The 25987-nt window shown below is 43.3% G+C and overlaps 1 protein-coding gene across 1 annotated transcript in view; it reads left to right on the top strand.

Moving 5' to 3' along the window:
* The window catches only part of afg2a (AFG2 AAA ATPase homolog A), a 118438-nt gene that overhangs the window by 13730 nt on the left and 78721 nt on the right, over positions 1–25987 (top strand). The window contains exons 11-15 of the mRNA XM_069669883.1: positions 6857–7011; positions 14556–14765; positions 18764–18817; positions 19111–19190; positions 23978–24104. Coding sequence (XP_069525984.1) covers positions 6857–7011; positions 14556–14765; positions 18764–18817; positions 19111–19190; positions 23978–24104 — 626 coding nt within the window. The remainder of the gene's footprint in view (positions 1–6856; positions 7012–14555; positions 14766–18763; positions 18818–19110; positions 19191–23977; positions 24105–25987) is intronic.

Raw genomic sequence — 25987 nt, 5'->3', positions numbered from 1 at the left:
CCTTATAAAGTGCTTTTCCCAACTTGTCTGTCCTTTTAAAGACACTTGAGGAATTTCAGGACAGGTCACATAAATATGAGTCGGATCAGCATGTGAAGTTTATTTGAGGCCTCTGTTTATAAAATCCGGAAATGTGCTGCTCGTACTCCTTAACCCCAGCACTTACCTTTACTCAGTGACAGCTGTGTGTGTGTGTGCGTGTGTTCTGTAGCATGTGTGTATGCCTGCACACGTTTTCCGCATGCTTGGAGTGTGTGAGCACGTTTGTTTGTCTTTGTCATCTGTGCGTGTGTGTGTGTGCGTGTGTGTGTGTGTGTGTGTGCACTTTAAGAGCACATATTATTGCGGTGTTTCAGCTCGGGGAACAGATGTTGGGTATTGTAAATACAGGTGCAAAGAGTGTTCCGGAAGCCCCGGCGAGTAATGAAAACGTTCCTGCGGTTTTGTGATGGTGTAATGCCCAAAGTATTTCACAATTCATCTGAGGACAGCGTCGCTGGAGAGCTGTGGCCCGGTCTGTGGGTGTTGGACGCGGCGCTGCACGGTGCAACATAATGCATAACACACACAGTCTTGATTCTTCCCTGTTGAAATGTGGAATGCACGGTTGAGGTGCAGATGGACTGCTTTTGACACACCTTCCTGGGCTCTGTGGGTGATGATCTGCTGTCTCTGACAATGGAGCTCTGTGAGGCTTCTCTTTTGAAGTCTTCTTCTGGAGCTTAACTTCAGTACACTTCCTTCTTTTCTCTGGAAGTTGAGGGCAAGTCTGAGGCGTTGCTTGCAGTTTGCTGGCACTTGCATGAATGAAACATTTTTTTTACACGGTGTTCCTACATGATACAGCTGCAGAGTTCACATAATACACCGCATTGTCTTGTAGTGTTTTGTGTAACCAAGGAAAGAGAGGCTATAGTGTGGATCATAGACCAATGGATTTTGAGGCTTTCGAGGCACATCCTTCACAAGAGCTAATCTCGAAGAGCTTAGTTTCGTTGTCTTTGCCGGCACCTACAGCGATAAACGGTAATTGCGGGAGCACACTTAGCACACAGATATCCAGACAGTGCTGCATGTGTGACGTCCACGGTTGGCTCCAGTTGTAACTCTTGATTTTCCTGGCTGACGGTCGCTTTCCTTTTCAGACTGTTTGCTTCATCTGAGCGTCGAGTTTGTTTCTTTTTCTTTGGATTTTCACTTCTTGTTGAAGTTGTATCTGTAGTCATCCATCTTTTCTTTGTTTGTTCAGCCATAGTAGATTACTGTTTACTCGCAGCACTTGCAGAGAGCGGAAAAGCAGCCGCTTAGCTCCGCCTACCCTCTCTGGCAGACCAACCACTGCTGGCTGATGAAAAACGCGTCACTAACTGGGCGCTGCTTGCATGGCTGCAAAGGCTTTCATCAGTGGGCCATAGGCTCAATCATTGTGTTACCTCATTCGGTGATAGATAGAGACTTAACAGACTTTTATTTAAATGAAAATCAGAGAGATTATTACTTTGATAATGGAGGACAAATGGATTTAGACTGTTTTGACACTAGTACTAAATTTCACAAAGGCACTCAGAAGGCTGCAGTCTTAAACAAATACCTTTAGTTAAATAATAAGCAGCATTATTTTCTACCAAAGACCAGACCACGGTCTGACACATGTTCAGACAGTACTGTGTCAGAGCAAACTGTGCTGCATGATGAAACCAATTCTAGACCATCCCCATCATCTCTTGTTCATCATATGTTCAACAGAAGTTTTCATATGAGCACATGTTGGGAAAATCAATACACTGATACCAGTACAGATGTGATAGGCCCATATGGGCTGATGGAAGTGACCTCACAATATACTGATGGGCAGTTGGACAAGGCTATTGCTAAATCTTAATAACCAAATAATTACTGGGGGGAAGTACTTGTCACACAGCTCATTTCATTGCCTTTCAAGATATTCCCAATCCTAATCACTGATAGACGTTGATTTATGGATCATTTGATGCTCTTTCAAACCTAATCTGAAATTTGGCAGCACAAAAGCTTGTAAGAATATGAAGTCTTAAAGGTACAAGTTGCGTATCTTGGAGTATAACTTTTTCTATCCAGGGGTTTGATTATTTAGTAGGGTGGGGGTGCGAGGGTCAGCGGACGTGACCCCTAAAGCGACAGCCTTGATTTGAAGGAAGGTCTGTTTGGGACCCACATAATTAAGACCATCCCTGTTGGACAAAACACAAATAACAGCTCTTCTCTCTTCTCCCTTGCCGGCTTCAGCTCTTTGAAACGAGTTCTTCCCGCTCCTCCGTACCTAGCTCGGGCCCCGGTGTGATGTTTTGCAAATGTGCATTCTTGTACATTTCGAGGGGCCCCTTTTTCTCTCAATCCCCACTGGGTTTCTGGCGAATGTGAAGCATTCGAAAAAGGAGGAAAGCAAAAAAAAAAAAAAAGAAGAAGAGGAAGAAAATGAGTCCACATAAGGTTCAGATTAAATTGTGTTGTGTTGCCTCTTTTTTTTTTCTTCCTTCTTCCTCCCTTCCCATCGGATGTTTTCATAACTAAACCAAATGTGTTCTCGGAGTCAGCCAAGAGCAGTCAGGAGAGAGAGAGAGAATCCCTGAAGCAAAATGTTCGAGTCACATCGTTGAATCAAGTTTCCGTTGCCCTCCGGGCGTCCAAGCTGCACCCGGAGCTCTGCGGCTCATGAACCCCACTTCCCCTCTGGTCGGGCTGATGCTCTGTGAGGCTTTTCATTACTGCTGGCAAAGGGCGGGCTTTACTCTCGACAGATTCAGATGATTGTTGTTGAAACATTTATTAACATTTCTCAGCTCCATTTGTCAGTCCCGGGGCTTTTGTGCAGCTATACTGTTGAGTAGAGCCTTTAACTAGCTGTCAGTCTATAATGAATTACCTCATCTTTAAGTGCTGGATTAGGGATAGATTGGACTTTTGAGTGTAAAGTCTGCAAGTTTTTACTTTAATGAAGCATTATATTTTAACCTTGCACATGACCTTTACATGCCAATGTGTTTTCTAATTGAGTTGCATGCACTACTTGCCTTTAGAAAGTAGTTGCAAAATTGGACCTTATTCTTTCATAAATGATGGTTAAAGAAATGTTTCCTTAGAGGAAGAAACCATCTGACTTAAATTATCTTAATCTTGTTTGTGCATGTTTGAGTATCGTGAACATTGCAGTGCTTTTTGTGATCTTTCATTTCGATTTGTGACGTAAAAACAAGTTATCCTGTATCAAAACTGAATAATCAAATGGTTTTCTCGTGAGCGTTCAAGAGGAAAAAACATTTCTCCCCCTTTGGCTCTTCTCCAGCTGTCCACAAAGCATCGTTTATCTTTAAGAACTCGACCAGACCTCAGCTGTTTCTCAGGTTTTTCCCCTTTTCCTCGTCCTCTCAGAGTTTAAGGAGGCCACGGCCCTCCACCTTCACAGGGCAGGCAGCTGACGGTTTGGGGTTAGTGCATATGGTGTTGTGGCTGGTGCTCCTCGTCTCCCTCCTCGCCCCAGCTTCCCTTCCACATCCTGTCCTGTCTCACCTCGTCCCTTCCACTCTCGGACCAGATGTTTTTGTGCAGTCTAAGCAGCGCCGGTCTGAAGCAGTAACGCAGATGAAGAGCTGAAGCTGCAGCCAGGTGGAATGATGGGATGTTTGGTCCTCTGGGGATAAAGAGTGAAAGAGTGGGAGAGAGACATCAAATACCGGGGAGCCGGGCCTGGGGAACACATTGACCTCAGCTTGGAGTGCTCACAAAGGATAAACCTGCCTGTGCTGATTGTCTTTCTCCTTCTCCTCTACCTCTCTCTTTCTCTATCTGCCTGTCTGTCTGCCTGTCTGTCTGTTTGTTTGTCCGTGTGTCCCTCGCCCAGTCGCAAAGGGTCCTGGAAAATATAAACAGGATGCAGTCATGTCTGGTCGTAAATCCCCTCTCGTCTGCTCCCTGGCCCCCAGCCCTGGACCACGTCCGTTCTCCTCCGGCCCCTCGCCACCCCAGCTCTCTCTCCGACCCCCACCCTCTACTTTAGCCTAAAAGAGGAAGCCAAAAGTTCTGTGTGTGTGCGTCCTTGTGCTGTGTGCGCATTTGCATCGGATGTGGATATGTGTCTAATTTACTGTAACCCAACTCAGAGTTAGAAACATGGTTGTGGACTGGTTTTTTTAACTTCTTATCATTGTCTGCGTTTAGCGTGTAATGTTCCAGAGAGGACCTGATGACCTGTCCTCCACCTGTAGGGGTTAAATGTGCACAGCTGGACGAAAGCTGATCCACACATGGCGCTCTCTGCATTATCAAAGTCAGACTTTTCTTGCCTCTCTTGCACATTCTTCTCTGCACATTTTCTAATGATTGGACCCGCAGAACGTTTTTCTGAGGAAATTACAAGCAGAAAAAGACCAAAAAGATTCAACTGATTCTCTCAGCAAAGTATCAAATACGTGTTCACTGTATTAAATGTGGAATAACAGAAATAATTTATTATGCAACGTTCTTAATCAACCTAAACTTCCATCTGTCAAAGAAGCAAGTGGTTGTTGAAACAGAAGTCCCATAACAGGCATAACAGGAAGACTGATTTCAATCTTATACTGTCTTTGAAAGTCTGCAAGGAAAAGTTCCGGCAGCAATGATTATATAGCTTTCTTCGGTCAAGGCAGTTGGACAGTTGCTAGGCCTTTAACAACACAAAACCAAAAGGTTTTCCTGAGCGATACCTGGTGACAGAGAGTTAACAACAGCTGCATGAACTTGAAAAGTCGGAGGAGATGGAAACTCTGTGATCGTCTTTATATTTGCATGGATGCTATAGCTTTTATATGGTCATCAATCACGTAACTAACTGGACTCATATTGGTGTGTTGGATGCTCTAAAAATGACAGTACCTACGAATTACTGGCCATTTATCCATCTATCCTTTTCCACTTATCCGGGGCCGGGTCACGGTGGCAGCAGACTAAGCAAGGTGACCCAGGAGTCCCTCTCCCCAGCTATGTTTTCCAGCTCCTCCAGGGAGTTTCCGAGACGTTTCTAGGCCAGTCGGGATATACAATCCCTCCAGCGAGATCTGAGTCTGCCCAGGGGTCTCCTTCCAGTTGGACGTGCCTGGGAGGTGCCCAGGAGGCATCCTAATCAGGTGCCTGAACCACCTCAACCATTCACACATACAGACTCAAAAGCTGGGACATGGATATCCTGGAATCCATTACATGCAGGTGTCCATGCCTTTAGCTTTTACTTGCCTTTAGCATGAACATGAATTCCAGAATATCAGTCTCACCGCAATATAAGATGCAGTCTGTTCTTGGGGGCATCCCAGAGGGAAGAAAGGTGTTCTATAGCAGTGGTTCTCAGCTGGTCTCGCCTCAGGACCCACCACCTCCTCCTTAATGACTAATTGCAACCCACATTTCTGCTAACTACCGTAGGGCTCATCAAGAATGTAATTTAAGCATGTAAATATAACTGTAGCTGGGATTACCCATTTAGTGGATACATGGAGTGTGAAACAACAACACTACTACTGCACACACGTCATAGGAAACCCATGTCCTGCAAAATAAAAGCGCAGCATGGACTTTTTGCCGCAACGTTTTTATGTGTTTCAAGCACACATCCGCGCCCCACTGAAAGCAGCTCCGCGACCCACTTTTGGGTCCTGACCCACCACTTGAGAACCACTGTTCTATAGCTATTTATTAATAAAGACGTGTATACAAGCTATTTCAATTTATTTTCATTTAAAACACATTCAAAATGCAGTCCCGCTAGCTCCCAGTGCGGTCGCTGCGTTCAGTCTACGGTAATGTTGATTGTTGTGAGGAATGCGGCTGCACTGGTGTCTGCGACAAAGCTTTAGCTACATCATAGCACCGTCGTCTGGGTTTAATACCAATAAAACAATAAAATACCTCTATCTGCACCAGTATATTGGACACAGCCCTCTTCTTAGATGAAAACGAATGTATCTAAAGTGCGTCTTATACACCGAATTTCACAGTAAAGCCTGTTAATTTGAGTTCTTGTTGTTGACTTCACCCCATACGTTTTAAAGTTCACAGGCTTCTACCTTTGATTGGCACAGCTGCTCATCTTTTGTACAGATGATTCACCCAGGACAGTTCCCATCAAAGCCTTGGAGGTTCTCCAACTGCCAGTCACCTAACATGATAGGACTTCTACTTTTGAACCCTGAATGCAGCTCACAGCTACGCTGGCGTGAAGCAAAGAGCGCATGAATGTGTGATAACCCTTCGTGTGAACACATATAATCTTTTTGTGACTTCTGCTTTAGAAGTATGTGTTGTATGTCAGGACTCACTCATCACCTCTGAGTTCTGCAGAGCTGTCTGTGCCCGGAGAGACCTGCTGTAGCCTCTTTTTTTTTAAGGCAAAACAAAGGCTCTTTCTTGATATTGACGCATCAGTGTTTGTTTTGCCGTTTTCTTTTTGTTCAGACGCTAAAATCTCTGGAACTGTGGGTATTCATACCTTAAGCGCTTCAATTACACTTCCCTTCCCTTTGGCCTACTCTCTTTTCTCCCCAATAATGCAGGCCCAATTATCTTCCCGGTCAAAAGGGGAATTAGTGTTCATTTTGAGATTTGCATTCGCTAGGCGTGTTTCAGCTCAGCGTGTAGGAGCCTGAATGTTATGAGTGAAAAGTTGGACTGGTTTTATGTGGGTTTGTAGGGAGTGAAAAGCCTTAAGCCACAATGACACTATCGTTGCTGCTTTAGGCAAACAAACACCTGAATTAATTTAACTCGCTATATTCGTACAGCTTCACTTTCTTTCGTCTTTTCTCTGTTCTAGTGAGAGATTTTTAACGTATAAACCCTTTTTCTGCAGGTTTGCGTGCACTGAGGCGAGCATTAGGAGGTTCCCACCACCCATCAGACCAGCAGCTGAGGGGGACAGTGACCGTCACTCTGCAGGACCTCCAGTGGGCCATGTCTGTTGTGAAACCAAGTGCAATGAGGGAGGTCGCCATCGATGTCCCCAAGGTAGAGAAACCTCTCGTGATCACTCCTTCTCTCTCTCTGTCCTTCGCTCATGAACACACAGTCTCTTGGTGTTTATTAAAGACGAATCATAGCACTCTCAAGTTTTTTGTTTGACCAATCAGCTGCATTGCGCACTACAAACTTTTTTGCACCAGGAACTACGGCAGAGGAACTTAATTTAGTCGCTGGTTCAACAGGTTTAAACACAAGAATAATCGTCCGTTGCTGAAAAGGTCCCTGTGGTGGAAACAGCCTGTAAGTGTGAAAGACGGGCTGTCTGCAGTTAATGTGGTTAGGGAATTAGAGAAAAGAATAAACAAAATACAAAACTTGAAGCTTCCCAGGCCTGGAAAACTGACGGTTCCTAAATCATGCAAGAATGTGTCTGTGTGTTTTTTATCAGTTAGCCAAGAGAAATTAAAGAGAGATGTGCATCACAATAAAATACAAAAGACTTACAGAGCACACACAATAAGACAAAAAATAAACAGACGAAAAAAAAGTTAGTGTAAACAGATGGATCACTGCTTTTTAGTGTTTAACACAGATGGGAGTCCAAAGGGTGGCAATGTTTAGAAGCTGCAGAAACAAACCTTTTGTCTGAACTCTGCAGCCTGGAGCGAGTAAAAAAAAAAACCCTGGGATCTACAGGTGATGATAGCCTAAAGTAGCTATCTTACCTCGTTATTTGATAGGTGGCCAGGGTCAGGAATCCAAATTTAAGTTAAAAAACATAAAAAACAATGGAGCAGAATTATGCAGCACTAAAGCAGGGAGTTTAGGTGTTTTGTGAGTTAAAGAGGAAATGATTATCTTCATCTCAGCTTGAGATTTAATCGAGGTAAGGTTCTCCAAATCAAAACATTAAAAATGATGTTTGGTGAAGTCGAAAACAAGTGTTAGATCGTGGGATCGTGTTAGATCTGATGTCAGTGAAGACCAATGACTGTACATATAGATGAACGACGCGTCTCCATCTGTTCTCATTGTGCAAAATTGAAGCCAAAATACCCCTCATGATAGGCGCTGCCGTCTTGCGATGGTGATGTCATTTGGAGTCAGAGTTGCGCAGTAGAGATCGGCGGGTGGAGCCGTCATAGCCACTTCCGCTAACAAACACACATTTAACTTACCAAAAAAAACAGCAAGGATCCCGACCGCCGGCGTGTTTAACAGCAGAACAGCTTCTCTGTGTCGGTCTGAGGTTAACGTTCACAGGTATGGAAACTTCAATGACTGAAGTGATTGTTTTAGTTACGTCTCCTCTCGCCGTTCCTCCTCTACTCTGCTAATCCAGAACTGATCGGCTGCAGGAGCCGTATTTGTCAACAGAGCTGTCAATCATCATGTTGACAGCATCAAACAACTAATTAAAAGTAAACATGTCAGAAAAATTAACACTTGGATGTAAAACAGCATGTTAAGAACTAACTATAATGACAGAAACCATGTTTGAGAAACATGTGTTTGGCGTGTATTTTGATTTTATAGTTTGACTCATGTCCCATCTGTTAACATGGAGGAGGCGGGCTTTATGATCTATACTGCAGCCAGTCAGCAGGGGGCGATAGAGAGGGTTTGGCTTCACTTATAGGGAGCTGTCATGTCGGCCATCTTTTTATACAGTCTACGATGAAAACACATCTGATGTAGCTCAGGCATCAGATGTTGTTGTCAACCCTGTTATTCGAGGTAAATAAAATTATCGTGAAAATAATTTTGTTGTCGCGTCATAACCTGACTGTATGCATTAGCTTGGTGGCTTGCTTTAGCCACCTGTAAGAGTCGCACGATTTTTGTCAGCTGTTGGAAAATCAAAAAGAAGATATCAGTAAGAGGAGAAGGATGCAGAGACCCTCCCATCACATGCTTATTTTATGGCCTCTTTCTTAATTATACAACATGCACTAGATCATGTTTGTAAGCAGCAATAGTTGCCTTTCGGGTGCATTCAACCTGAAATGGCCCAACCAGGAAGCAGACTGGTTTACACCGCACACGCTCTGCTTTATTTAAAGCTCAAAACCACCCAAACAGTGTCTCCATTTATTGCCCCCCAAAAACTAAAAGCTCATCAGCAGCAGCCATGTCTCCCTCTTCCCTTTAATGCATGTTCAGAAAGTCTCTTAACTACTCTTTGGACCACTGACCACTGAATCACCAGCACTTAAAAAGATGGGGTCAGGCTGAGGAAGAGTGGAAATGACCCGGTGGCCATTTTACCCTCCACTGCGATGAAGATGAATCACTTTGCTCTCAGCGGATGGAGGGAGAGAGCGAGCGAGGGAGGGGGGAGGAGGGATGAGAGGACAGTGGTGAGACTCCAGGATGTTTTGGAGTTTGCATGTGCAAGACATAACGGACAGGAAGAGGGCTAACATCATCCTCCACCGGTAATTGAAAGCAGATCAGGTCGCTGACGGTTCCTGCCAACAACCAAAAAAAGAGAGGGAGGAGAAGAAGAAGAGGAAGAAATGTCCTTCCTATCCCTCTCCTCCCCCTCTCCTCCCCCTCTCCTCCCCCTTTCTCCTCTCTAACACTCTGCACTGAGCTCACCCAGAGACGTTCAGTCCTTGCGGCCGGTTCTTGGAAACGAGAGAGGAGTGAGTTTGGGTTTTTTTTTTTTTCTATCCCCCTAGCGCAGCTCAGCTGAAAGGCCAGCCGCAGAGCCCCGGACTTGATTATATCCACATGAGTGCAAACATTTGTTTCTAATCCATTTTATATAAGAAACTTCCAGTGGTGCCGGATGAATACACGCCTCAAGTTCCCCTGAAACCTTCTCAGATCATGTATCCAGAGATTTGACTTCTACAGACAACACCTCTTGATTTATGTCATATTTATATGTAAATAAATTAAAAGTTCATTCTTAATCCTTTGTTTGTTTTGCGACAAAACCTTCTTCCTTCCTTTCTTTTTGACATCTTCCTTGTTTACCCAGCATTGCTGTTTTAAAATAATCATCTTCCACTGTGCAGTCTGGCTTTAATATTTTCATTTGGCAGCTTTATAACAAGCCCATTTATTCCTCCTTTTAAACCTACTCCTCGTCTCCCTTGAGTTTTTTCTGTCTGAGAAGTCCCCCGCCACCCTCCTCCTAACCCCATCAAAGGGCCAGAGCCTGAGAGGCCCCTTGTAAAGTTCAGAAAACAACAGTAAAAGATAATAACTGGGTCTCGTACCAAAAGGAAGGGAGGGAAGAAGGGGGAAAAACGCAGCGCGGCGAGGTGTGAGTCAAAACATCGCCTTGTAATTCCACAGACGCTTCATTCGTGACAAAAAGCACCTTGCACTTAATTTTCCTTCACATTGTTATTTCTTACAATGACTCCATTAAGTCTGCAGGGACTTAACCAAAAAATGCAACACAAAGGAGGGGATGAGATTTTACAGTGTTGTGATGCACATCTGCTTTCTCGCTGGAAAGAGGGGAGTGATTGATTTGTGTTCAGATGATTGGCAGGTCTGAGGATGTTGTGGGTAAACTCAGAGGCTAGAGGCCTTTAGAGAACCCAGAACCACTAAATCAAGGTAAGATGACGGTTTTGACATTGTAGATTAAGGGCCTGTGTCCACTAACGCTGGCAGCGCCTGTTTTCTATACAAAACCAGTTCAGCATCCTCAGTGCTGAAAACGCCCTGAGCTTCAGCTGTTTTCTGTCGCTGTGCTCACAGCGCTCTCAGTTGAAAATAGTTAACATTTTGGAAAGCTAATGTCACTTCTCCCGAAACTATCAAAATCAAGAAGGGGCGGGACTTATGATATTTGTACACAACAATGGCGGAGGAGAAGCTAATCCCTTAGTTTTTTCAAGGGTACAATTTCCAGGTGTAGAGCTGCTGCTAATGTCTGCTGTCGGCTTTATGTTTAGTGTCCAGATCAATTTAAAACATACAAAACAGACTTAAAGATGTTTTAAGACATAAAAAATGTTCTGCTTGAAATAATAAATTGTGTTTGATATGTTTTTTACAAAATACGTTTAATTAGCTTGTAATCCTTCTGAAGCATCTCCTCCTTCTCCCTCATTAAAAAAATCCTGAATCTGCATGGGCCCCGCCCACTATGCAATTTTCCACCAACAAACACGTCTCTGGCATCGTTTAGTGGCAACTTGTTGAAACTTAGCTAGCTTGAAATTTAGTAATTAGCAGTAGTAACGTTAATGTTAGTAGTCAGCAGTGAGTTTGCAAAAATGACGATGACGGTTACAGCTGGCTCGCGCATCGTCAAAGTGGTTGCCATAGGTTACACATGATGATATGCATAGCGTCACCCCGTCCATTAACGGGATTGGCTCCTTTGGTTTGTGACGTCTCAAACCTGCCAATCTGAAAACGTGTTGTTCAGTCTGTCCTTGGTACACTGCAGGTTAAAAGCAGACAGGCCCAGCCATGGAGATGACTGCTGATGTTGTCCCTGATATGTCTTGTAGCACATGAAGAACACCACATGGAGATGTTCACAAGGTTAAACACTTGGTTTTCACTCGAGGGGGTCTTTAACGCTTACTACTAAGGGGAGTGGATGGTGTTGCCAGACAACTTTTGTAACCTAGCAACAGTAAGCGCCTTTTTTTCGCAACAACACTGCCATAGTTGAGGAAACCATCTCAGCTCAAGGCCCACTTGATGGCGTGTTCTGGAGTATTTTACTCCATGTTAGCTTAACTCCACTGATTGATGACTAAGTATTTCATTAATGGAAGCCCTGGAAAGTAAGAAAGTAATTATGCTGTGTCATGTTTTAGCTTGTTTAAGTGTAGATTGAACTAAATCTCTTATCCGTAAAATGCTTTTGTACTGTAGGTATGTCTCTCGTCTCTGCTTTTCTTATTCTTCTTCTGTCTCTTTTATCGTCTTTCTCCTGCTCACCTGTTTCTTCCATTCGTCTCTCTATAATCCTGTTTCTTTGATCTGCCCTTTTTATTTCATTTCATTCCTCTCTCAGCCTTTAAATGAGCGCTCTGGTCCGCTCGCCTGCTTCCGGCCTATCTCTTCATCTCTTCAACACTCTTCTCTCTCTCTCTTCCTCCCCTCCCCTCGCCTCCCCTCCGTCCGTCCTTTCCTCTCTCCCGCTCAGCGCTGTCCATAAATTGTTCGGTATTTACAGTATGTGGCCAGACGCCAGGTTTCCATTAGGTGCTTCATTCCCCGGAGACGGCGCCGGTGGCCTGGGATGTGTTACCTCTGGATGGAGGACAGGAGGAGGGTGAGGAGGTGGGGGTGAGTGAGCCTGAGAGGGAGAGCAAGAGAGCGGAAGGAGTGAACAAGAGGGGAAGGGAGAGTTGCAAGGAGCAGTATTTAAGGGAGAGAGAGAGATGCTCTGATAGTGAGGGTCAACTGAGAAACAAGAAGAAAGAAGGAACCGGAGTGCAGGAGAGATAAGACAGATAAAAACAGACAGATGGGGGAAGAGAGGAGGGGAAGGTGGATGAACATTTACATGCTCGAGTAACATGGTGACTGTTGGCTGTTTGCAGTTCATTGATAAGCTCTGCAATTAAGCATAAAGCTTTAGTCTACATTGCATTAAAATAAATAATGCCTAAAATGTTAAGTTGTTTTTTACAGGAGGAATCTAAAAGATAATTTGTTTACAGTCATGTAAAGTACAGAAACAAGCTAATACTTTTATTCGAAAAGAAATATAATAATGTTTTTCTTTTTTATTCTGTACAGTAAAATTCATGTGAAAGTTATTTGCAACTCAAAGCCCTAGTTTTATTTTTACAGCATATTTTACAGGGGCAGTTCAAAACACCTTTAAAGGTATAGAAAGCATCAGAATGACATTTAAAAACAATGAGGATTAGAAGGTGAATAAAATGATCGAACACGGCCACAGAGACGGACAACCTTTCACACTCACATTCACACCTGTGGGCAATTTAGGCTGTGTTTGAAATGCCGTATTATATGATGCATACTACATGTTATACTGCGTTCAGCGGTAGTCTGTAGTACGGAGGAGCTTTTCAAAGTCATTCTGCAGTATGCTACGCCAGGTGGAAGTGAACAATAACCGCCGCTTCTTTAGCTATAGCGCCCCCTTCTGCTGGAATGCTGCTGCTGTCCGTCATTTCAACTGCCGCTGTGACGTTCCAGCGCTTTGCATTGTGGGAAACAGTAGGCGAGGTGGTCCGATGCATACTGGAGATTTTTTCCGAATCAGAACGACATCCGAGCAACGCTGATTTCTTGGCCATGTGTAGAAGTAACCCGGTTTTTATCTACACAGACCCTAAAAATAAGCTATTGTTTAAAATAAGATCAAGGGCGGAGGAGAAATCAGATTAATGACCTACTGCATGTTCAGTATATGCAGATCTTACTGTAACCCGGCTACTACAGTGCATGTAAACACAACGTACAACTTCCTGCATAACCGGATTTCTCCCCGTAACCTGGTTTCCTCTTTGAATGTGCATGCACTCAGAGAGAGAGCCAAGTGTGTGGAGTGCAGGAGATAAGAAAGAGAAAGATAATACGAAGGAGAGGGTATGAAGGTAGATCAAAAAGAGAGAGATTGGGGAGATGTAGAGGAGGAGGGAAAGATGTACGGGAGGCTGCAAAGTGAGGAAGGGAGGGAATAATGGATGTAATGTAGGAAGAGATAGGAAGGATGAGAGATGTTTTTGATAAGGGCTTCTCTTCTTATCTACTTTATCCCCTCCGGTTGTTCACCGCTGGACTCTCTCCTCCACTTCCTCCCTCCTTCCATCTGTCAGCCTACAACTGTTGTTGTTCCTCCATCCTAAGTCTCCCTGATTCATCTGTAGCCCTCCTGTGCCTCCATCTCCTTCCAGATACTCTTGTATACCTCCCTTCCCTCCTCTCCCTTCATCTCAGAAGCATTGCAGTTCACTCAGGCAGTCAGACAGTTAAGAAGTTCCTCTGTGTGGGTTACACGAGAACATCATTGACGTCAGAGTGCAATCACAGTGTGTTTGGTCTGTTGCATTTATTGTTGGCGATGTGTTTGTGTTCGAGCTGCCGCAGATTAGTGCTGTAAGATAATTCAGGAGAACCAGAGTGAGTCAGAGCGATACGTAAGACCAGCTGAGGCCGGCTTCTCTGGCCCTCGTGGTTTTTGACCTTTTTTAATGCAAGTCATGTATTTTGTTTATTTTCATGTGTGTTTAATACTAAGCAGGAAGTTGCAAAGGTGCGATTCAGCGAATTCACCCTTGTTTACATCACCAAATATTGATCTTTATAGGTCTGCAGTGTGCCTTTAATATCTCCAGGATGCTCCATGAGACTTTCTTTTTATAAACAGTGAATCAATAATAACAAATCCAACACTCAATGTCGTCTTGTTATTATTTATCCATGTCTAAAACTGTTAGCCGTTCACTTAGCCACTTCCTGGTGCCTTTAACTTTCCACCAACAAATGTGAGTCAGTGTTGATCATCTCTTACTGTGTGTAACCCTTGTGTTACATGAAGTGCTCAGGTTTATGAGCTGTTGCTTTGTCATCAAGGGTCCAAAGCTTCAACTTAAAAATATGCTTTGTACTGTGTCTCCACCTTCCAGGTCCGCTGGTCGGATGTCGGCGGTATGGAGGAGGTGAAGCTGAAACTGAAGCAGGCCGTGGAGTGGCCTCTGAGACACCCTGAGGCCTTCACCCGCATGGGCATCCAACCACCCAAAGGAGTCCTGCTCTACGGGCCTCCAGGGTGCTCAAAGACCATGATAGCCAAGGCTCTGGCTAATGAGAGTGGCCTCAACTTCCTGGCTATCAAAGTGAGTTTCCATCAATATGTTCGATATTCTACTTTTTCAGAGAGGTATCGTTTGTCTTCTTTGTCCTGACATGTTTTTTCTCGTGTGCGGTTTATGATGAGTCCACAATTTTATACATTTTAATGAGGAAATGACAAAGTACAGATGTGCCTCTTCATATCGTATCAACCTGTTAGTAAGTGGGCTTTAGGAGATCAATATACACCCAACATATTAAACACATTATAAAGTATACAATTCACACACATTATTTCGATTGGGTCAAAGTACTAGTGGAGATGCTTCCCTGCTCTGATGACCTGGAGGCGGTCTGACTGCACAACTTCCTGTGCAGAAAGCTTCCCTGTCTGACCTTTGACCCCGTGTTTGTCCTCTCTCATTCATCACCCCATCCTCCCTGCCACCCCCTCTTGTCACGCTCTCCCTCTGCCCATTCAGACCTGGTTGACAGAGATTGATTGATCAGCTTGTTGAATTTTTGATCAGTGACTCGTTCCGAAGCTGCTGCAGTGTGAGACGGAGAGCCACGACAGGATCTCTCACCCAGGGTCATTAAGCCGTCTGCAGATCCGGGTGTGATTTTCTAAAACTGTTTGTTGAGTTTTACTCAGCAAAATTAGATAATTGAGTGCAAAAGGACAAAGTCAGAAAGGTTTTCTTGAACTGCTGGCAAAAACCTTTCATTTCTATTCAGCACTGACTCCAAGTAAGATGAGGCATCTTAAATCAAGTGATGCTTATTTTCTGTTTGACAAGATACTTCCTGTTACCGGGCAGCTTTTTTCTCTTAGTTATCTTAATACATTACAAGTAAATTTCATTTCAAGTCACTTATATTATCAGAATCAGAAATACTTATTTATCTCTGGGGGGGATTCTGGCGTTACAGTTGCTCTGATACAGAGAGAAACATGAAAAAATACAGTATATGGCGTAAAAAAAGAAGTAAGAAAAATGTGTATTATATATACTATACAATAAGAAATAAAGACAAAGATTAAATGCTAAGAAGTGGATCTATGGTGATTTAAATATGAATGTCAGAATTCAATATAATTGGCTCTAGTCAGGATAACTTAATTTAAGCAGAATATGTTATTTTTCTATGTAAAATCTTGAGTATAAAGCCTCAGTTCAAATGATTGCAATAAGCATCCAATGCTTAATTAAGACAACTTTTTCTCCGTGTTGAGAACGTGATTCATAAATCTTTTCATTCGCCCTTTTTACACTGCACTTCCACCTCCGTGCCATAATGAAGCTCCGCCTTCATGCAGCCTTTGGCATTTTTACATTGGACATTGGAATAGGGTTCTGGCGTTGCCGAAGCAAAACGTGCGCGAGGTGTAAAAAAACAGCGTGTGCTTTACCTACACACATGGCGCTGTTACTCCTCTGTTACTACCTCCGATGCCGGCTCAGAGGCAGAACGACTTTGCCCCACCAATACGCCTCTGTGTGTTTTACATAGAAGACAGAACATAACAGGCGTGATAATCCCGCCTTGAATTGTTCAGGCGGTACTAGTTTTAAGATATATGTGGGGTTTTTTGACACAATACATTTTGATTTGTTTTAAAAATCTTGGCAAGCAACCTTTTCCTGCTCAGCTGGCAGATAATTGTGCTTATTTTAAGTTGCATTTTTTTCTAATTTACTAACTTTTTCCCCTTGTTGTTTTAAAGGGGACTTTTTGGGAAGAAGGAGAACAAGTTGAACATGCAGCATTAGTTTGTCTTTTTGTGTATTCACTTCAGGTCAGCGCAGCTCAAGACAATGCTGCCTTTTTGATCCAAACACACAACTGGTGAAAGAAAGAAAGACAACACGTCACATAAAGGGAGGAGGATGTTAGATGGATAAACACATTAAGATTTGCATGTATGTGCTTTGAAGTAAGTGAGAGGTCAACAATCATCAGGACAAATATTGAACTTTCTTTGAAAACTTCCCTTCCAGTGTTTGGGTCATTATCTCTGTTGAAGGGTTATGTTTTCAGTTTGACACAAAGGTTATATAAAAACAGGGTTGTACTATAATCTTGTGCAACAGTTTGTAAGTCACCAGGAAGCGTGTAAGTGAAGTATGTGCTTCGTGAAAAGGGTAAAAAACATCCTGTCCCTCCTGCTGAAAGCCGCTCTCCACCATCTGCAATAACAGTATCAGGTTTTTCCAGTGCAGCGGTTGCTTTGACATAGATACGCTATCCAGATTTAAATGTGGATACTTTAAGGCTCAGCCTGTTTCCTCTGCGAGAAAAAGCCCTATTATCATCTTGTCAATTTCAGTTTCCTCCCTCTGCCGCCACTCACACACACACACACACACACACACACACATCCGCAGATTCACACATGCACACACGCACGTCTCGTATCTCTGCACTGTCAATGGTTTTCGACTCACCATGTCCAGCGCTTGGCTCGGCCACAGAGAGAGAGGAACCTGGGATTAATGAGTCAACCTCCACACTTACTGCAGGAGACAAAAGGGCTGGGAGTTAAGTGTCGTCTCCTCCGTCAGCACTGAGGTGTTGAAAGGGTGGATTGCAGGGGAGGAAGTTCTTGTGAGGGCTGAGTGGATGTTTATCTGCTTGTGAGTGAGGGAGAGACAAGGAAGGAAAGGACTGAAGGAGAAGAGAGAGAGAGAGGGTAAAGGAGGTGTAGTTAGTTGCAGTAGAAATCAGTGGTGGTAGTGTAAGGTAGAGCAGCAGAAGCTCTACCTTACGATAAGTGGGAATGTCCAAACTAAGAAAGCTAAATCTGAAAAACCAGCCAACTAAAGCAGCATATATTTTGTTTATGAAGCTTCTGCATGTACGTGGGTCAGATCCATGTGCAACACAGCACCTGATAATGGGTGTGCCATCACTGTCACACCAAAAGACATGAGTGGAAATCTTTTTCAGCTTGTCCACTCGAGTGGAAATGCTTGTTTTTGGGGTGTTAAAAACATAGCTTCAGTGTAGATAGCCAAAAATGTGATTTAATGCTCAGCCAGCTCAGCGTAGTGCGATAACCAGTTATAGTGACGCAATAAAGCCAGAGATATACTTGCTTTTAACAATGTCTTTGCATGTGCATGATGGCTGCCACGCGTTCCCTGCGTCTGTTTGAAGCGCTGTGCATTGCTACGCGTACGCAAGACGTGTACACAAGATGAGGTATGCACATGGACAGTAGGGGCAGTGTAGGGTCAACACAGCAGCAGCACAATGGCAGAAAGTTCTGAAGACAAGCTGATAAGCCAAGTCCACAATTATCCACATCTGTACGAGGTGTCATTGCCACTGCACAGCGCCAAACATGTCTGTCAAAACAGCTGGAGACAGATTAGTTCCATTTTAGAGGTCGATGTGGAAACCTGCAAACTAAATGGAAACAAGTCCGGGACCGTTACGTCCGTGCACGGAGGGACATGTTGGAGAAACGGCCTGAGCTCTCTGGTGAGCCCTCTAGAGGTGTCCTCCAGTACTGTTCTATGCAAAACTCTCTTGCACACTTGCAGTACTTCGCCTTTGAGAGAATCTGAAGGATTAGATTTCTTTTGATGTGTGCAGCAGTAAGAGCAGTATAAACGGTTGTATTCATAGCATTACCTGTACTGTTGGAGAGGGCAGCAGTAGCACGTGTTCACACAGTGGGGAGATGTCTTTATTTGCCAGCTGAAACACAGATGTTAGAAACTTAAACCAGTACATGGTGTACAGTGAACGTTGAACCAGCACCACACACACCCTGCTGTCCTTCATGACATTCTCACGCTGTTTCACGGTGTTCCTCTTTTTAATCTCCAAAAGACGCCGCAGAGCAGCAGCTGCTTCTCTGCTCTCTGAGAATGTTAGCTCTCGGTTTAAACCAACTACAAACACAGAGCCCGCAGGTGAAACTACACAAAACATTACCACGATCAATCAGCAGTGTCGTGATGTTGATGGTAAGTATTATCCGCTGCTTAAAGATCCTTCAAACAGAACTTATGATTTGAACTTTTTTCAGGGTCCGGAACTACTGAGCAAGTACGTCGGAGAGTCTGAACGAGCTGTGAGAGAGGTGCGTATATTTAACTTCCATTGCCTTATTATACAATGACAGGTTTAAAATAGTTTGTTGATGCTATTGTGTTGCTAAAGTTATGCTAGCCCGTCCAAACTAAAGGGCTAAAAATGTGGTGCTTTTGTGAGTATTTTTAGTTGCTGATGTGAGGACCAGATGGCCTGAGGTGTAACTTGTGGCGTAATGAGAGCTGTACTTCCTGTGTATAATGGTGCTCACAATGATTCATTCGTCCTGTTAATGATTCGTCTTGTTTTCCTGTCTCTTATTGTTGCCAACGCTGCTTGCAGGTGTTTCGGAAGGCGAGGGCCGTCGCTCCCTCTATCGTCTTCTTTGATGAGATTGACGCTCTCGCCAGTGAAAGAGGAAGGTACAGTGTGATGTTTTCTTTTAAATACAAAGAAAAGTTGTACAATTATTAGAAAAGGCTGCAAAAATTCACAGCAAAAGCACATTTTCTGCCCACTTGATAAATGACTTCCTCTCTGAAAGCTTGACCACCGCCGCTGTCCACCGTTTACTATTTTCAGCACTGTGGTCGTTCATTGTCCGGCGGTGACAAATGCTCAGTCATCGCTGCGGCCTGCTTTAATTTACCATCCCTCGCCTTGTCTGACAAAGATTCACTTATGAATGGATGGAGCAAACATCCCAAAAAGTCTGCATGACTGCCCTGTCAAAGCTCGCCACTCAGTTCCCATGGTGTCCGCTCAGACTTTTGCGGCTTTCTCTCGACCGGCGGACACAGAACGCAGTCTTGTCCGGAGGCGCTTTAGTGGGATGGCACTGTGAACATCTGTGGCTTAAAGGAAAGAGGACGGGGGGCGGACAGAGGACACAGGCCGGAGGCGCACAAACACTTCATTGTGCCCGTCCACGGCAGATGGGGAAGCCAAATATGCAGCATGCTTCCTGGTAAACCAGCCGATGAAACTAAATGTAGTAGGAAGGAGCACGCAAAGGCCAACAGGCTGTCTCTGTGACTGTTCTCTGTGGGCCTCAGGCAAAGGCTTCAAATGCTTTAAGTAGCACTCGGACGTATCTGTTTTTGTTAAAGTGCCCCTGATCAGGACATGCAGAGAATGAATCATACTTCCTTTTAATGAATCGCTGATTTTATGAGTCAGTGATTCATTCCACCAGTACCAGCTCTTCAATCCTCAGTCCCAGTTTTAGTGTCTTTCTTTGTTTTTTTCAAGATTGACAGAAAGTCTAATTGGACAAGACCACTTAAACTCATTTCCTGCTATTTAATTTAGACATTTTTTATCTGTCTACAATCTGGGATCCTATCGGCTATAGTTTGACGACGATAAAGCCTCTGGTGAACATGCCAGCAGTTAGTGATAAACAACTTCCTTTTCCGCACTCTGTTTACAGAAAAAGAAACCGTATTTCTTGTGATTTACTTTAAATAACGGGTCTTACCTTTGCCGAAATTTCAACATCATGATGCAGGTTAGATTAAAGTCAAAATGAAGCTTTGTCAGGTCTGTCTTCAAGAGGAGAAGCAAACTACTTTTAAAATGCTCGTTTGTTGAACGGAGGTCAGATCGATCATGAGGCATTCGAGGAAGTCGGGAAATCTGAACGCTGAACGGCTTTCGTGACACAGCGTCAGGGAATTTATCTCAAGTAGAATTTTAGATCTAGAACAGATTGTTAGCTGTTAGCATGCAGATTATAAAGAAGCTAAATCATCGTCAGATAGCCGCTGATAGGAGCCGTCATGTCATGAGGGCGCATTATGTTCCGCCTGCTTTTGCTCTCCACACAGACTGTTTTTCCTGCATATGTCTCAGCCTGTTGAGACGAGATTGGTCAATATTACTCGGACTACAAGCGTACTACGAATGGAAACGCTTGCCACGTCTGAAATCCACATCCCTGCCCTCATAGAGATTATTCTTTCCAGCCACCCGGCTAGATAAACCAGATATTTGACTAGACGGCTTTTGTACTCAGATGTTTTAGTGACGTCTTGACTCATTTCCAGAACAGGACATAATTCTGGTGCACCTTGTCTTCATCAGTCAGACTGACAAGTTCTCTCTTAATGTTTTCAGTATGATTGAGCTCCGTCCTTCTTATCTTGATGTTCACTTTTGCAAATGTACTCTGATTCTGCAGCCAGCTTCCCTCAGAGAGTCTGTCAGCTGGCTTGGATGGACGTGGGGCTGGACCCGCGCCTCCAGGCCACTCGCCATTTAAAAAAAAAAATGCACTTAGCGCTGATCTATAAAGGTTATTTATTGGTCCTCACTTCCTGCCATGTTTAATCAATGAAGTGGCTTAGCACGCCGGCAAGAATTCAAAACTGTTGACACAACCAGACAGCCTCTGCTGTACATTCTGCGTGTGTGTGTGTGTTTTTTTCTTTTTCCTCTCGAGGCAGGAGATGAGAAGCACCTGTAAATCTGTCAGCCTACCTGCCACGAGTTCAAACTGGTGGAATGAAATGAAGAAGACAGAAAGAAGACAGGAAGAGGCTAACAGGAGGAGGAGGGGGGGCAGACACAGACAATAAATGTTAGATACGGGCGGAGAAAAGAAAGGAAATGTTCATGATTGACTGAAATGAAAATAAACACACAGAGAACAAAGAAAAGAAAGATAAATGAAAGAGGGCTTGTTCTCTATCTGTTCCTCTTCTTCTTTGCTTTCACCCTCATCTCATCTTTCCTTATTTTCTCATTCCTCTCTTTCTTTTTCTGACATCCTCTCACCCTTTGTCTCCCCTCTGACGCTCACTCTCTCTCATCCCACTTTCTCTCACCACCTTCATTCTCCCATTTTATTCCCCTCATATTCTCTTCCTTTCATACCCCTTCTCTCGCCAATTCATCGCTCTGTCCTCCCTTCCCTAATCCTCTTCCCTCCTTCCTTTCCTCCTCACTACCTCCCTCATCCAAACTTTCTCTCCCCCTCTCTCTCTCCCTCTCTCTCCCTCCCTTCATATCTCAGCGACAGAGCTCCTTTGTGTTCGTCTGCAGCCTTGTCTCTGCTAATGACGTCTGGCACTTCCGCTGGCCCTGTCAACAGAGACTGTGTGTGTGTTTGAGCTGAGAGGGGTGGCTGTCTGCACTGCGTTATGGAAAATAACCACCTTGTAATACAGTGACTAACATACTGATGAGTTTCTGCAAGGATAGAGCAGCTAATAATCTTTATTATAGTGTTTTTTACTGTCAACAAATCCTACTAAATGTATTGGTGGAGCAGTCGCGGCCTGATAAATCTTTTTCTCTGCGCTCCAAGAACTATTAAAAAACACATGTGGCACAATATTACACTGGGTGACATGTTTCTGCATTACCATGAGCTCACACGCTGTAGCTGCTGCCGCTGATACTAACTAACCCCAATGTATATTAATCCACTGTGGTTCCAACAATGAGAGATTTTCAGGGTAATTATCAAAGCTGGAAGGAAGTTTTTAGTTTTACCAGAAACAGCCACCAGACTCCATTAACAAAAACAGTAAATTTACATGGCAGAACACGGGACTTGCTGGTCTACCGCTGCCTTGTTACACCTCGTAACACACGTTAGTGTGGAATCGAACTAACCCTTTAAAACACCACACAATAATGCAAACAAACTAACCGATCGAGGCAGCAGTAGACTATCAGCAACTCCCGTGTTCTGCGAGGTACAATCACTGTTTTTGTCAATGGAGTCTGGTGGCTATGAACAGAGCTATATAACTGCTGTTTCTGATTAAACAAAGGATGTTACCCTTGGACAAAAGGTCCATCTCTCGTCAGTTTGACACTAAAACATGGAAACTTAGGGCCAAGGTTTGAAAATAACAAAGTTTCACTTTAATTATAACTGCGAGCTGAGGGCTACAGATGATGCAATAAGCTTACATAGCCCATTATGAAGCCAAGTATGGCATTAGTTGTGCATAAACTCCCGTTATACCTGTTAACTCCTGTGATAACACTCCTGTTAAGAGTGCTGCAACTCTCATAATCCACATGTGCAATACTTATTATTTATTAATGTGCAATATCACTATCTCACTTCTCAACATGTGCAATGCTTCTCTCATATCATTACATCAGGTGGTCCATCCGTTCATTTATGCTGTACACTTAGAACAGACTTAGTTTTTCTTTTGGTCTGTTGCGTATTTACGATGCACTTATCTGGTTCGTATCGTATAAGTATATAGAACAAAATAAAAGAAGCAGTACTAAAAGATTAAAATGTACATGTAGAGCTAAATATATTCATCGTAGGCAAAATATATACAATTAAGGCAGAAGGTACCATACCTACTGCAGGGGACATCCATAAGAGTACAAGCTACCTGCTTGTGAACTGTGGCAGCAGATCCGTCGTGAATGAACGACTCTGCCTCAGTCCATTTATGTGCAATTTATCAAGAACACGGTTTGATTGTATACAAATCTTAAAATATAGCTTTAAATTGTATATATTTTTGCGCACACAATATCTCCTACTGATCTTACGGTATGGAAACCTGGGTGGGATACACTTCCAAGTTACGGGATCAGAGGCTCCACATTTACAAGTCCAAACAAGGTGACATATTTTGTAACTTTGTGTAAAGGAGGGCTTCTTTATTTGTACGACGTGCTTTCCTGTTGCTTGTTTTGAGCTGCAGTTCAGTAGGACGTCATTGGCAGGAACGCTCACTTCTGCTGCCAAAGCCTTTCCTGTTAAGAAACATCGTGTCAGTGAAAGAAGCTGCTATCAGAGTGTCAACGATTCAAAAGTTCCCCTCAAGTATCCAACAGCTGGATGAGTTCGTCTTTACGTAATGGAGCAACTATTGGTGATGAATGAGAAAAGTTTGTGGTATGCGTTGTATTGGACTCCTGAGAACAGGAAGTTACAAATTTGTTTCATCTAGGCGATTATGTCTCCATCACACATTCATTTCTATCTTTTCATATTCTTTCCATCCTTCCCGTCATCCTCCCCAAATTCCTCCATCCATCATCGAGCTATAATTCAGACATTTACCCCACAAATAATTTCTTTTTTGCCTTGTTTCCGACATATTTAAATACGTACCTTTCCCTCTCCATCATTCATCCTTCAATCAATCGTCCATCCATCTCTGTTTCCCTCTCTTTGTATCCTGTTTACTCATCTATCTTATGTTCTCGTCCACTCCTTCAGCTCCTCTGGCTCGGGCGGTGTAGGAGACCGGGTCCTGGCTCAGCTCCTGACAGAGATGGACGGCATCGAGCAGCTACGAGACGTCACCGTGCTGGCCGCCACCAACCGGCCCGACATGATCGATAAGGTAAACAGACGCCGGCTCTCCTGTCTTCATCTCTCCTTCCTCCTCTTTGGTCCCTGATTGATAAGGTTGAGGGGATGTTGTGTGTTTGTCTCTCTTGTCTCCTCCTTTCCCTCACTTCCTCTGTTGTACATGATTGATAAGGTTAAAGGTCGCTTGCTGTGGCCTGTGGCCTTCCAAGACTCTCGCTTCAGATGCTGTTTCGTTGCTTTTGTGTGGTTGAATTGGAGAGAGAGATCAAATGGTTGTTCATCATGCCTGAGAAGTAGAGGGAAATGCCTTCAAAACACCAGCTGTCATTGCGTAAATAAAGGCTGTTTCCTTGTTAGGACACTTCAGATTGAATGCAAACCGGACTCCATCAACTAGTCGTGTTTTTACCTGCAAATAAGTCGAGTTTGCTTCGAGACTGGAATGGAGGTTAGATTCAGATAGCAGCTTTCTTTTTGGATCTCATTGAGAAGTTTCAAATCAGACACTCAAAATCAAATGTTGTTTTTCTTCTCCATCTTGCTCAGCTGTGCCAATGATACAGGTTATGTGGAGCAATGTTGGTTGCATGAATCGCCATGAAATTTTGTGCAGAAAACATGTTAATCCTATTGTTGTTGGTGATCCCCTGACTCTTTATCAAGCAGCACCTGCAGGTCAAAGTTTTGACTTATTCAAGGACTACCTCTACTTGATTGGCACAAAATTGTGCTTCTTCCAGACAATTAATTCCGTGAAATTTTCTCTAACCACGAGGTTGAATTTTTATGGTTTGGGGTGAAGTGTCTCAACAACTCTTCAACGAAATCCTTGGCTGTACTTTTTTTTTAATAGATGAATTGATTGATTAGTTAGTTGAAAATTGTCTTTGGCTTCTCCCAAAGTACATACATTAAGCAAAACACACAAAACTTAAAAACATCCAAAATACACACCATGCAATATTACTTTACTGTAATACAACACTTTTTATATTGCACCTTATTTATAGTGCACTATTTCATACTGCTAAATGTTGATGCTATTACCCAGATTGTCACGTATATCACTTTTGTTTACCAGTTGTGTACGCCTCTTATTTTATTTTTGTCTATTCCTATTTCTATTTGTGTTCACCTTCTTGCTACTTGTCTTTGTTCTGTTGCAACAACCGGATTTTTAATAATAAATAATTATTTCATTATCTTATCTCGTTGCAATTCAGCAGTTAGCAGCCACTGCTAATCCAATATAGTACTAATTAACATATGACAGCATGCCAACATCATAAACAAGCATGGTGAATATGTAGCACATTAGTCCTGCTTAGCCTCACTATGTTAGCATTGTCATTGTTAGCATATTGGCATACTTATTCAAGAGCTTAGCTCAAAGCATCGCTGTGCATAGAGCTGCTAGCATGGCTATAGACTGTTAGCCTTGTTTATTAACAAAATATTTATTCACAATAAGCAAAATTCCCATTTTTAGCTGGCACAGAACATTGATTTTGTCATGTTACTATCGGAACAATCTCATAGTTTAACTATGATTCAAATCAATACAACAAGCTTGTCAACTTAACAGTGTTGCATCAGGACACTTTCCAATATGTGTTAGCAAGTAGCTTGTAAAAAGTTGTTGTAAAAGGTTGTTCGCATTAATTAGGCTCGATGAAAATCTACAGCAGAGCAACTATTTTACATCTGATCATTTAAAACAGGTGGGAGGACATCTACCTCTTATTTCTTTCTTCTGACCCTCCAAGACAACTTGAGGAAATGAAGATGCTACTATCAGTCTTTTTATTATTCTGCCTCCCATTCATTTTGTATTTTCCACCCTTTTATCTCCCTTTCTTCCTCTTCCCATCCACAAAAGCTTTCTTTGGTCTCTTATCCACCCATCTCCGTCCT

The sequence above is a fragment of the Semicossyphus pulcher genome, unplaced genomic scaffold (assembly GCF_022749685.1).
Source record: "Semicossyphus pulcher isolate SPU_LCO1_2020_fin unplaced genomic scaffold, fSemPul1.0.p SCAF_2, whole genome shotgun sequence".
Classification (NCBI taxonomy): Eukaryota; Metazoa; Chordata; class Actinopteri; order Labriformes; family Labridae; genus Semicossyphus; species Semicossyphus pulcher.
The sequence above is the reverse complement of the archived record's forward strand: the minus strand, read 5'-3'. Positions and strand labels throughout refer to the sequence as shown.